This window comes from Cyprinodon variegatus, unplaced genomic scaffold (genome assembly GCF_000732505.1).
Source record: "Cyprinodon variegatus isolate N-32 unplaced genomic scaffold, C_variegatus-1.0 Scaffold38, whole genome shotgun sequence".
NCBI lineage: Eukaryota > Metazoa > Chordata > Actinopteri > Cyprinodontiformes > Cyprinodontidae > Cyprinodon > Cyprinodon variegatus.
The window spans coordinates 191,738-204,893 of record NW_015150491.1 but is presented as its reverse complement, the minus strand read 5'-3'; the positions used below and the strand labels follow the sequence as shown (position 1 = coordinate 204,893).

General features: G+C 33.6%; 1 protein-coding gene across 1 annotated transcript in view; it reads left to right on the top strand.

Annotated features, from left to right (window-relative positions):
• Positions 1-11,571: 11,571 nt before the first annotated feature.
• The window catches only part of LOC107081658 (apolipoprotein B-100-like), a 22,891-nt gene continuing 21,306 nt past the window's right edge, over positions 11,572-13,156 (top strand). The window contains exons 1-2 of the mRNA XM_015369841.1: positions 11,572-11,618; positions 12,446-12,660. Coding sequence (XP_015225327.1) covers positions 12,606-12,660 — 55 coding nt within the window. The 5' untranslated portion in view covers positions 11,572-11,618; positions 12,446-12,605. The remainder of the gene's footprint in view (positions 11,619-12,445; positions 12,661-13,156) is intronic.

Genomic DNA, 13,156 nt, shown 5'->3' with positions numbered 1-13,156 from the left:
GTCAGCAAACTGTTGTAACCTTATTTTCATGGAGTATATGTAGAGTATTCTTAAGAGGAAGATGAGGGATGCCAAGACAAATAATGCAGATGACCTAAATGCCATATATATGTATATATGTATATATATATATATATATATATATATATATATATATATATATATATATATATATATATATACACTTAAGGTCAAAATCCACATTTACACCCTTGTACATCAGCACTCAGTGCCACAGCCCGACACCACAGTCCCTCCACCCGCTCCCCCCACCTCAACACCACAGTGACATTCACCTCCCCTCCTCATCACAGTACATGTTGAAAAACATCAGTTTGAGCCTTTTTTTTAAACAGACTCATGCTTCAGCTCTTTTTGGAGTTTATTCCAGACCTTCACACCACTGACTGAAATTCACATTCTATTCATTGTGGTTCAAACCCTCAGGGTTCTGAAGTTAAGGTTTTCCCTGTAGTCATAGTCCCCCACTCTATCAGAAAACAGCTTTTGAATATTTTCTGGTAGATGTTTATTTATAGCTTTATACATAAACTCAGCTGTTTTGAATTCTACCAAATCTGGGAGTTTTTCTCTACAATGCTTTTTAAAAATATTCACAGAAATTCTTTCTGGAAGTTCATCCTTCTATTTGTAATGTAGCAATAAAGTGTTTGCTTTTCACTTTTTAAAATTTTAATAAAAAGTTAATAAAATGTTAAAAATACAGTGTAAGATTTATTTTAGATATTTAAAAAAATTAAATTACCTTTTCAGATCTATTCTAATTTATAAGGATATACCTGTAAGCCTTCTGTTTGGGCTTTTCCCTTTAATGTCCATCAGAAACTTCTCTTGTGACACTGCAGGTAGGATGGTGTGTATGTCAGCATTGCAGTGGGAGAATAAATAATTAACCATGAGCGTATGCATGTGTGTGTACGCACAACCTGCTGAAGCCTGACACCTGTTTCTGTAAACACATGGCATGTTTATCTAGACCTGAGAGTGAGTACAATACAGCTGGAAAAGGGGATCAGGGACAGCAGTATAGAGCTCTGAAGTTGCTTTTGTTGCTGCATCCAGTTTGAAATTTGATATCGACAGTCTGACGTTGCTAAAATAACTTGAATATTCTCTTTTATTGAGAAAAAACAAAGAAATTCTTTTCATCCATGATATACTGCTGGTTGAAATGCTAAATAGAATCCGCAGTATTTTTTGTTGCCTAGCCATTCTAAGATAGTTATGAGGTTATTTTAAAACAATCAACAGAAATAAAAAAGATTATTAAAAAAATGAACAAATGTGTTTCTTTAAAGAAAAAAGTAGGAATAAGACAGTATGGCTTATAGTGATGTAGAATTATATCTTAACAGCATCAAAAAATATCCCTGGACAGATGAAACCAAGAAAAACCTATTTGTCCAAAATCCTCAGAGCCATATTTGGCGCCAAATCAAACAGAAAATGTGCTCAAAACACTTCAGATCAACCCCATGTTGCTGGAGGTTTAGTGATTTGGGCTTGTTCTGCAGCCACCTGTTCACCATGCATTCATCTATCAGTAAACAGAAGCTTGGCAACCATTAAATCATGAAAGCAATAAAAAAAAAAAGCAATGTTGCATCTAGAGTGGGTAAAAAGTTCTTCAAAATTGTTCTTTAGGGATGCTCTGTTTTTGTTTAATTTCTTTCTGTGTATTATAGGTGCATTTTAAGCTAGACGACTCAGCAAAAGTTGTTTCATAATGAAAATAAAGATATTTTATCCTTGAATATAACAAACACTAAAAGTCACGCAGGAAATATTTAACTGGAGGTGTAGCTACTAAAAAATGTTTAACCTTGGGATTTATGTAGTTTTCACTCAGATATTTACGTTTGTATATTTGTTTTAATTCTGTATGACTGAAATTGAGAGTAAATATAATACTTTATAAATTATACAGTAAATAACTGCCAAGATCAATAATGTTTGGCCAATTGTTTAATATTAAAGGTTTAATATCGACAACGTTACTATCAACTTAATTTTATAGTGAAATCAAAAGTATATTTAAAAACAAGCAGGACAGAAAAGCACCCCAAATTACTTTGAATTCATGATAAATTCATTATAAAATACCCCTACAGGGACTGCAGGTCAGTAGGGATATGACCATCCACTAGAGGGCGCTGGCTGCGCTATATTGTGCCTTTAGAAAATCTTAGCAATGAAGTCCTCCTGTCCCTCAGTGAGGTCTAGAAGCACAAGATCTATATCCAGCCATTCAGCAAATATACTGCTACATGACTGCACATCTTATTTTGGCATTTGACCAATTAATGATATATTACCTACTTTAAATTAAGTTGGAAAAAAGAATAACAAGTCAAGAAAAATAAGGTACAAAGTAAAGCTAAAGGGTTAATATGCCTCTAGGGTTATGTTGTACCTCAAAAAAAGTGTTTCTTTCACTCTCAGAGTGTTTTTTTTTTTATGAATTTCTTTTGTTATTTTTCTTAATATATTCGGGCAAGTTGGTGTTTCTTGTTATTACATTGCCATTCATTTTTGCTATCAAAATATCCATAGTTTTTGAATGTTACAAAAATAATAATGTCTCATTCTGGATTCCAATAACACACTATAAAATGATCTAAAAATTTGTGAAAATGTCTTAAAATAAGTGTATTTACCCTTAGTTTGAGTAGGTAAATAAGTAAATCTCCCAGTGGAAGAAGCATTTTTATCCTTAAAATTATATTATATTATATTATGCACTTGAAATAGGAGAGTGCACTTTTTTTCCTTATTTTAAATGTAAATTTTCTTATTGCATTTGCAAAGTGTCTCATTTACCCGCTCAATTCAAGAAAAAATGCACTTATTTTAAGAGAAAATGACTTAATTTAGATACTTAAAGTCTTTCATGGAGTGCCCTATAAAGGGTTACGGTAGGTCATTTCTGAGGCTCATCTGATAGGTGGGTTTGATAGGACAAGGCAGGGCTGGTTATATGCGGTAGGGATGACTGTGGGCAAAATCCGACTCTAGCCAATAATTAAAGAGTTTACCTTGTTAGGATGCAGTGGTGCCATGTTGTGTCATCATTTTTTATTGATCCCTGATGGTTTCTTACATCACATTTTTCACCACACACACAAAGCAAAAAACATTCAAAATATCACATGCATATAATAAATGAGCTTGCAACTCATAAAAAACAGATAGGATAAAATAGAATATTGGATAAAAATAGACTTGAATAAGCAACTGGTTTACATATGTATGTACATGTATATAAATAATTCAAATTGGTTGTGATTTTTTTTAGGACATTTACAGCTACAACAATTTACACCTCATTGGGTTATGTACAACAAATCAGATCTTCCATTTTTATTATTGGTGATATCATTATTAGCTGCTGCAGCAATCTACATATAATACTGTAAAATAGAGTATTTTTTCAAATGTGGTTATTTTTTTAGCTAGATTTTATCAACATTTTTACACAAGAAAGAGATACACAAATTAGCTTCACTTCTGCTTGTTAGAATCTTTCTTCACATCTTTGAACGCCTCTGTGACCCTTTGTCCTTCCTTCAGTACACAAAGTACATTTACTCTTCCGCTCCATTTGCAACAAGGCCTTGGTAAGTTATTGATTTGGCTTTCTTTACATTAAACAGAGTAAGGTGTATTACTCCCATTTATGGCTGTCAATTGGTAACTGAGGATTCTACTATATTAACTATTTAATTTGACAGTGTTGTGAAAAACTTCCTTTAAATGACTGAGAGATTTGCACACATAACAAAAAAATCTGATATGCATACAGTTCTATACCTAAATGACCAAATGTAAGGTTTAACTGCATTTTTTTCCCCTTTTCTATATGTTATGAACTAGTGACTTCTTTCAAGGTAATTTTGTATGAATGAGTACTAATTCCTTTCTTTAGGTAAAAATGCTGGAGGAGATTTTACTGTTTGAAAAAAACAAAACAAAAACTCTGTTACATATTGCATGCGTAATAACTTTGCATAGGTCTACCTGTAGCTGATTGCTATAATATTTCACAAGGCTCTAGCACATCAGTAGTGGGATCTTTTACCTATAACCTAAATTCTCATGACCTCTGCTACCCTATCTTTGGTTTTCTGGACACGCTTACTATAAGATTAAGATCTGAGATCTTAGATACAGGAAGTAAGACTTAAATCTGTACAGAACAGCAAAGAAACACCACTCAGAACTAAAAGCAAAAAATACTTTCCAAGTACATATTTAAATAGGGTATATATGGGTAAAAAGTATAATTTTCTCAAGTTAGAGAGAAGAAAAAGAGAAGTAGCAGCTAGTTTACATGTCGATGCAAATAGCTGTACACCCGGCAACATTTTAGAAACATGCACTTCATGCATCTTTAATTTTATGTATCTGATGCTGTCTTTGGGTTAGGAATGCTTTATAAACAGAAAAAAGACATAATTTCCTTGAACATGCACAGCTGCACAAATGGTCTTTAACATAAGTAGTCATTAATATCTGTCTTCCTAACATCTGTTAAACACATGTTTCATAGATAAGAAACAGTGCAAATAATCCTTGTTTAGATCAAGAACCTGTGCAACCATTAGCATGTTTCTGAACAGGTATTGGGTCTGTTGGGAGCAGCAAAGATGATAAAGTCTAACAGCAGGTGGAAGGAAGGATATGCGGATGCACTCCTTTGTGCATCTAGGATGCAAAAGTCTGTCACCCTGGAGCCCTCCAGCTCTTGAACAGCTTCATGCATTGGATGGAAGACATTGTCTGTGGTTTTTTTTCTTACAGGCCTTCTGTCTCCCACCACCTGCACTGTGTCCATCCTAGAACAGAGCTGACCCTCCTAATGAGGCTATCCAACCACTTCCTCTCAACTGAAGATGAGACCATAGGGTCAAAAGTTCTTCAGGAGAAAAATGATCACTGTCTATATAGACAATAGAGCACTAGAGTAGTCTGACCCATCCTTTAATGTTGTTAATTCACTACCAGCTTCTTTATTTGTTTGTTTTTTGTTCCAGCGTTTAACACTTACTTTTTTCTAATTAGTTTGTCTTTAGTTTTACACCTAATTCATCTGCAAAGTTTTTTCCTCAAAGCTTAATCTGTGTCTTAGCAGCGAAAAACGCATAGTTACAGTCAAAGTCCAAGTACCATTTTGCTGATAAGGGGAAAAAAGGTTAATTGCAATAAGGAAATATTCAAAACTTTGTAAATTTGCATATTTTAGAAATCTGTGTCTAAAATGTTCATAGATTATGAAAAATGTGAATGTTTTTAAAATATGTACCAATTTGTGGAGGAAACCCTTTTGACTTTTTGACCCAGAAAACCTGTCTGATTCCATGCCTGCTGATATAACTGTTTCAGCAGTTTAGCTCTACCACTGCTAAAACTATATGTCTCCTTAAGGTCTTAACCAAAACACATAGAAAGCAAATCCATTAAACATCTAGGCAGTATAAATGGGCCTCTTTATCTATTCCTTGATTGTTTTCATTAACTTCCTCTGTGGGTAAATGGTCTCTAAACATCCAGATTTGTTCCACTTAGGGTTAAAAGTGAAATTACATAATTAGGCAAACAGAAGAACTGTGTGGTGCTGATAAGCTGCATAAAACCTTCACCTTCCTTATCTCTTCTGCTCTACTGCACTTTTTTATTGCACTTTGTGGTCTGTCCCTGCAGAACACAGAAGTTCCAGATAAAGTATTTTATTACAATTGAAGCAATATTCTTATACTGTGGGTTACATGTAATTATTGTCTGTTATGACACATTACAATTAAAATATGCACTACAGAGTACAATGACACTTTTTTATGATGTCAAAACTGGATTTTATGTTAATGATTAACAATTCCCTTTTTCCTACAGCTAATGTTCTTCTTTCTATGTGTAATAATTTGATTGACTGTTTTAAATCCATAAAAGAATTAGCATGCGTTGTCTCTCAGTTGTTCAACAGCTTTATAAAACAGACATTATCTTAATCGGCTCCAAATCAGTAAGTCCCCTTTTTGTTTAGTTAAGATAAAATGGCAAAAAGAGGAAAAATTAGCTATATCTGCTTGTCCCAAACTGATGTTCCTCATGCTGTTTGGTTTACATGTATTACCGTACTTGGATTATAAAGTAAGTTCGGCAGAAATGAGCTGGGAATCCACATTTTACAATTAAACAAATTGCATTGTGATACATAATAGTATTTGTATTAACATTTGTAGTTTGCTCCATCATAAATAGATGAATATAAGAAAAAGATTTATATATTGCTCCTTAAAGAGATTCAAGTATGTTATAGCTATTAATTACTCTTAGCGCACATTTAAACCTACTGTACAACTACTAAGTGAGCAATCTTGTTTTACATAGACGGGCCTTTAAGTGGGGTATGGGAACTTTTGTTCATGTAATTACTTAAATTTATCTCGACTGCACCAACATTTTTTGTCTAAATATGTTTTGGCGCAGTATGAGCTGCACTTATGATTTAATCAAGAAAATAAAAACATACAACTTTAACATTAACATGTCAGTGATACAAAAACTATTGTGTATGTTGGAATTATGGGATACTTTACCTATAATAGACTCACTCTGACCTGCCTTTATGGAAGGGTTTAATCAGGGCAGTCAGGTTTAGTTTAAGTACTGTCTGTCAGCTTCTGATAAAGCTGGGGAACAATATGGTGAACCAGTTTATGACACAGAGATACCCTGTGCATGACTTCATCATGTCTGGACTTTCAGCCAGTGTTTGTTCAACCTGACTGACTGATAAGTCAAAACTCTGCAGGGGAAAGTAGCATGAGGCGATGCAGTGTGTTATTTGCAGGTGATTTATGTTTTGTTTGTTTTTTTTGCTTCTTTTTTAGGCTTTTTTTGTGTTAGAAGATTTGTATTATTATTTGCAAATCTAATGAGACATGCAAAATACATCCCGAAAAACTTTTCTTCTTCTGGAGGACAGTATTTCCCAATTTTCCCCCACAGGATAGAGAGAAGAGCATGATTTTTGTTTACTTTTCAAGAATAGCACAAACTTTTCCCAGATGACTACCCCTTTAAATTTGCAAAAAATCTTAAAATATCAATGCAACCAATATTTGAAATATATGTCTAATTTCCCCCAAACCTCAATAGTGTGAGATTCATCTCAATCAAACAGCTAATGTCACCTCTAAAACCAAATTAAACTTCCAGAGCTTTTGCCTCTTTCAGCATAAGTGATAAACAGATAATGTTATGGAACAATATGTAGAGAGATGGATCAGTCAGTTTTAGCTTGCACTTGTTTAATTTAATCCTTTTTTGTCACAAGTCAAAAAGAAAGAATTTGAATTTTTTGTCTGAGGAACCTCAGATTAAATGGGATGGCAAAAGGAGGGACAGTTTATTCTGGAACCTTCCCTGCTATCGCTTTCCAGATAAGCCTTTTTGCATCAAAGCCTGAGTCAATGAACAGGTTGTAAATAAAAGTTTTTTAGATCTGATATTGCTTGAGATTAGACATACAGGCTTTGCTTTTGTTGAACATTTGTTGTTTTTGTAACTTGAGTTCAATTTTTACAGCTTATCATGTTTCCTAATTGATCTCTGAGAGAGATGAACTGGTGGACCGGCTTAAAATCTATCCATAATTGAATCACGCTGAATGTTCTCTTTTAAAGTAGCATCTTTAAAAGGAAAGCTGCTCTGAGCAGCAAGCTGCACTCTGGCTTGTGAAATGTGATTAAGAAACATTCAGATAAGCTCTGACTACACTGAGCATGATGCACAGCTTATTGTGTCAAAACTACTGCATCTGTCACGTCACCATCCCCACAGATCACAATCAGGAGGTCACATTAAAAAAGAAAAATCTTTTTGAGTTTAAAAATATAAAGGAAATAATTGGGTAATTGCTTTTAAAAAGACCAGTGTTGGCCGTTGATTAGAGCAGTGACCTTTTAACTGATTGATTGATTTGCTATATGCTCTCATAGCTGCTTTGTTCGCTTTCTGCATGTCTTTCTCAGATGGTGTGACTGGAAATTAACAACTGATTCAGGCTTGCTCTGGTTTTAAGCGTGTCCATTTTAATCACCTTCTGCTGATTTTCTATTCATCTGGAGCTGCTGCCAGATTTCATGAGATGATTGTGAAAGATTCAAGCAAATCGATTGTCTGTTTGCTTTATCCCCAAAACCCTGATAAAAAAAAGTTTAACTGAAAACACAAACAAAGGACAGGTTCTCTGCAGCCCTTTGAAACCCTAACAATAAAAAAAGGTTGAACTTGAAAAATACTAAATATGAATTTGATGAAAACAACCATCTCTATGAAATAAATAAATTGCTTTAGTCCATAAATCACTATGTTATAAATAAAACTTTTGGTATTAATGCTGCATTTCATGTAGACATACTGCATAAAGATTTCTATTGCTTTTGCATTATTCCTCAAATGATCAGTTACAATAATTAAAATGTCAGACAAAGATAACCTACCTAGTTCGTTTATTAATAGAAAACCAAAGCTATTCAACTTGAGACTAAAAAAAGCATTAAAAAAAAGAAAAAAATAGTGGAGGTATTAATGTGCTTTAGATCGTTGTGCTATTTGTCCCGACTGCCTTGGTTTAAGGTCAGAAGCAGATTGCTGGACATTTTCCATTAGGAAAAATTACAGAATCCATCCTTTAGTCAGTTGAAATCCTGATGCAACGAAGAGGTCAAGAGCATAATAATAACATTCACTGTGTTTTTTTTGTTTGTTTTTTTATACAGTAAGTGTTCTTTTCTTTTACTGAAATGCTTTAATTGTATGCCTTTGTCTCATTTGTCTACAGAACATCCTTTCACTGTCTGGGCAGAGGGACCAAATATTTTAGTTTCTATGGAGAATATACAAGGTGAGCATACTGTACACTCAAAAGTCCTGGTCTTTGTGGGAGAGTGGCAATAATAAAGTCATTGTTGAAAGAAAGCAATAAGCAGTGTTGTTTTTTGTTTTTGTTTTAATTGGAGCCACTAGGGGGTGCTAGGTGGCTCTCACAGAATTGGATGGAAATTAGGAAAACAAATGTGCAGTGCGAAATATGCAAAAAATAAATTATTTAATTATAATTTTTCATTACCATAAAACATAGTAGAATGTTTTTAATCATCATTTTGTAATATAATTTGTATTGGCATGACAAACCTAGGGGTGGGGGTTGAGACTTTTCCCCTTATAGGAAATATAGAATTTGGAATAATAAAGGGATTTTCTATTCTATTCTATTCTATTCTATTCTATTCTATTCTATTCTATTCTATTCTATTCTATTCTATTCTATTTTTTAACTACCTTGATTGACATTCTACTTTTCCTTTTTCAACAACCTAACTGTGTGAGTCTGCCTTCTCAGCATTAAAGGTATTAAAAAAAAAAACATAGAATATGTGGTCAGTGACAGAGAGTCACTGACCACATATGACCCAGCCCTTCCTCTACACACACACACTCTTCTTTCATTCTTATAATTAATAGTGGGAATTTAGTAGAAATGTTAACACATTTTGAAGATGGGTTAGGAATATAAGTAAGAGGAATCTAAAAATATATTTTTCTTTAAATAACCATTGTCTGTTAGCTTGCAAAAAAGAGTCTCTGGTCAGTACTTAATGCATGAAACAAAGAGGAAACACTAAGACTGCATCTCTCGGAATTCTGCAACCGCACTACCCACAAGGTGGTGACATCATGGTGGCATCATATGCCATAAGGATCCTTTTCCTCAGCAGGGACCTGAAAGCAGATTTATAGAAAGATCAATTGGGCAACCCTAAGAGATAACAAGGGAAAAGTTTAGATTAGATCATATCTTTATTTTCATGTTGCATAGTTAGATTCCAGGAAAAAAAAAGAAAAAAAAAGAAAATTTAGAATCATGGGGAAAGACCCAGAAATCGATATTCACACTAATCTGAATGGCCCTCAATAAAATAGACATAGTACAGGTACTTTGCCTTCCCACCTTAATCTGTAAAAAACAAATTTAATGCATATGACTAACATCTTTAGTGCCATACACAGTCCTGTTCTCTTATGAAACTTTGTTATCTCTTTACAGAGCAAATCCTTACCTTTCAACATCGGGGGAGTCAGTTCAACTGAACTCAAATTAGGTCAACAGACAAAAAAAGATTGATTGTAAATCCATAAAGGTGTCTAATAAGTATGCTCATCTTCACAAATTGTGCAGTTCTTGCACAAAAACTAGAGATTAGTTGTCTTTTTACGTAATGTTTTTCTAGAGAAAGGATAGAACAATTAGCTATCTGTAAGATTAGTAAAATTACATTTTTATATTACTCCCTGAATAATCTAGTTAGTAAGCGGCATTAGTTTTAGCTACTCCAAGGTTGAAAAGAAACTATCCTCTTTTACCAATATAGGGCCCATGTGTTAGGACACAATAATTCTATCAATGTTGAATGTTCAGTACATTTCAGATTACAGTTGTTGCTGCTATTCATATTCAAGACTGGTTAAAAATTAATTTGAAATCATCACCCTGCGGTGAGAAGGATTATTCTCCTGTTGTCGGAAACTTAAAAAAAGAAGGAACCCTTCTTTGAAGAACTTCCTAAAAAATGTTGAGCAAAAACGCCTCTAATTAATAGCTTTAACACTATGGTGCTGTTGCAGTGATTAAGGCATGTGTTGAAAGAGTACAATGGCACATTTAAGAGTTCAGATTGTTTTGGAGTTACAGTTCTAGGTATGTTGCACTGTTATCTACAGCCAGATTCAAGTACGGTACATTTTTCTGCTGAGGCTTGGCTATAGTCTGACTGTGAAACAGAACAATGATGCTAAACACAGAAGCAAACCCAAAACAAAATAGCATAATAATAACAATTATTAAAAAAAATACTTGATGCAAGCGGCCAACGTGCAGACATAAACTGGACTGAAATGCAGTGTAACCTGCAATGAAAGTCTGGGGAAATCAGTGAACAGATGAAATTAATGAAGAGGTATTTAGTCAAGAGGTAGACTGTTTGTTATATACACTATTTATTACCTTATTTATTTGAATTCAAATATTCTATGATTCCTGAAGGGTAGTTCAATTTTTGCAGTAGGGTCCAAAAAGTATTCACACAATAAACACTCAGATAAAAATTTGCAGAAGGATAAAAATTTTGCATTTATAGATGCTTTGGTACCAGGCATATATTTAATGGTAAAATGCATCATAATATTCAGGTGAATTTTTATAGCCTTTTTTCCCTATATTTAACGCCATCCATTTTCCCATCCACTCTGCATAAAGAGCTCTATGATCTCCCATTTGAAATATGTATCATATGTTGCAGTGAAACATATATGAGAGTTCAGCAGTTTCGGAAAAGAGCTGACACAAATAACAGTATAGTTCAAATTTCTAACAGCAAGTCAATGTCTGCTTGGATCTCTGGATGTTTGTTGATCAAAGTTTCAAAGTTCATATCGTCACCCTAAAAAAGTTTGGTAAATGTTTTCTCTGTATTCACTTTTGGCAGTGGAAGTGGAACAACAGGCAGCTGTCCCTTATAGAAGAGACCAACACGGTAAGCTTACTGATATGCAAGAACTTTTTTTGCCTTAACAAAAAATAATTGCATTTGAACATCAATGTATAAATAGTTGGTAACTTTCCTTAAGAAAAAGACAAAATAGACCGAAATTTGTCTTTCTGAGTAAACTTTTCTAAAAGCAAAAAGAATCATTTGAACAGCATTAAATTACTGAAGGAACCTCATTATTGATATGAATATCAAATTTTATTGTTCTACTGGTTAGTAGAATTAAGTTTTAAATCTGTTTATAAGTTGATCTTTTTCCATTTAGAGTGCAGGGATTTGTATTCAAATCATGTTTTGATCACTAATCACTAATAAGTGACCTGCTCAGACTGCAGCAAAGAGCTGAACTTACCTTAGATTTTTGCAGCATAAATTAAAGCTTTTTTTTTTATGCTTTGTGAACTAAACCCAAACGCTGCAGTGCTGCATTGAATCAGTTTGTGAAATTTTTTTCCCTAAATGTCTTTTAATCTAATAGATAGTTATAATTGATTACTATTATTGATGAGAAAATTGCGAATACAAATTCTAACTTTAAAGAACCTAATACATATGTGTGTGTGTTTTTTTTTTAAACACATCTGATTTTGGGGAATTACTAGAAGTAATGAAACATAAAAAATTAGAAGATGAAAACAAATTTTCTACATTTTTTTTTTTACATTTTTGTCACCACAATTATCTCAAATACATGTTAGCCAACCAGATCTCTACACCAAGTATAAGATTGTATCCTTTTAGGACAACTTATCAGTTTTTACACATGCTTTAAATTAAATTCTCAAACCTTTTGCCTTTGTCCCTCCACACAGGAGTGTGCTGTGGACTTTGAGCGTTCAAAGCACTGTCTGTGCTTCTTGGTCCTTTTGACAGAGTTCAGCTGACTGGATAAAACTACCACACTCTGACACAGACTTCAGTCTCGACTGAGTACTCGCCAACCCAGAAGGAGGGAGCTCCAACGAGCTCGCCATGGGGGACTCTAAGCTCTGCCTTTTGCTGATCCTCATCATATCAGCCTTGGCTTGTGAGTAGCATTAAACTTGTCAACATTTAGATATGCTAAAAATGTTGATGGTTAAAAAAACAAACAAAAAAACAGGCAATTTAAGTTAAGGTCTTATTATTATTTTCTTAAAAGTTTAACCCAGGGTTAAATAAACATGTAGTTTACAAGTATATAATTGAAAAAGTATATTTTAAGTACCGGTACTGATCAAAGATGGTGCATTGTGCAGATTGTATTTATTTAAATAGCTATTTTCAGCATTCAGAAATGGAACTGACTCAACTTTTTCACCCAAGTCTAAAGTTAAGATGTACATCTTATTAGTCAAGTATTAGGACCAAATTTATTTTATTCAAAATCTTAAGCAATAACAAAAATCACATGCAGAACTGAAGAAGTTCTAAACTATTTAAAAAAACAAAAAACAAGTAATTACATCCATTTCCATACTATATATAAATCCATCCATCCATCCATCCATCCATCCATCCATCCATCCATCCATCCATCCATC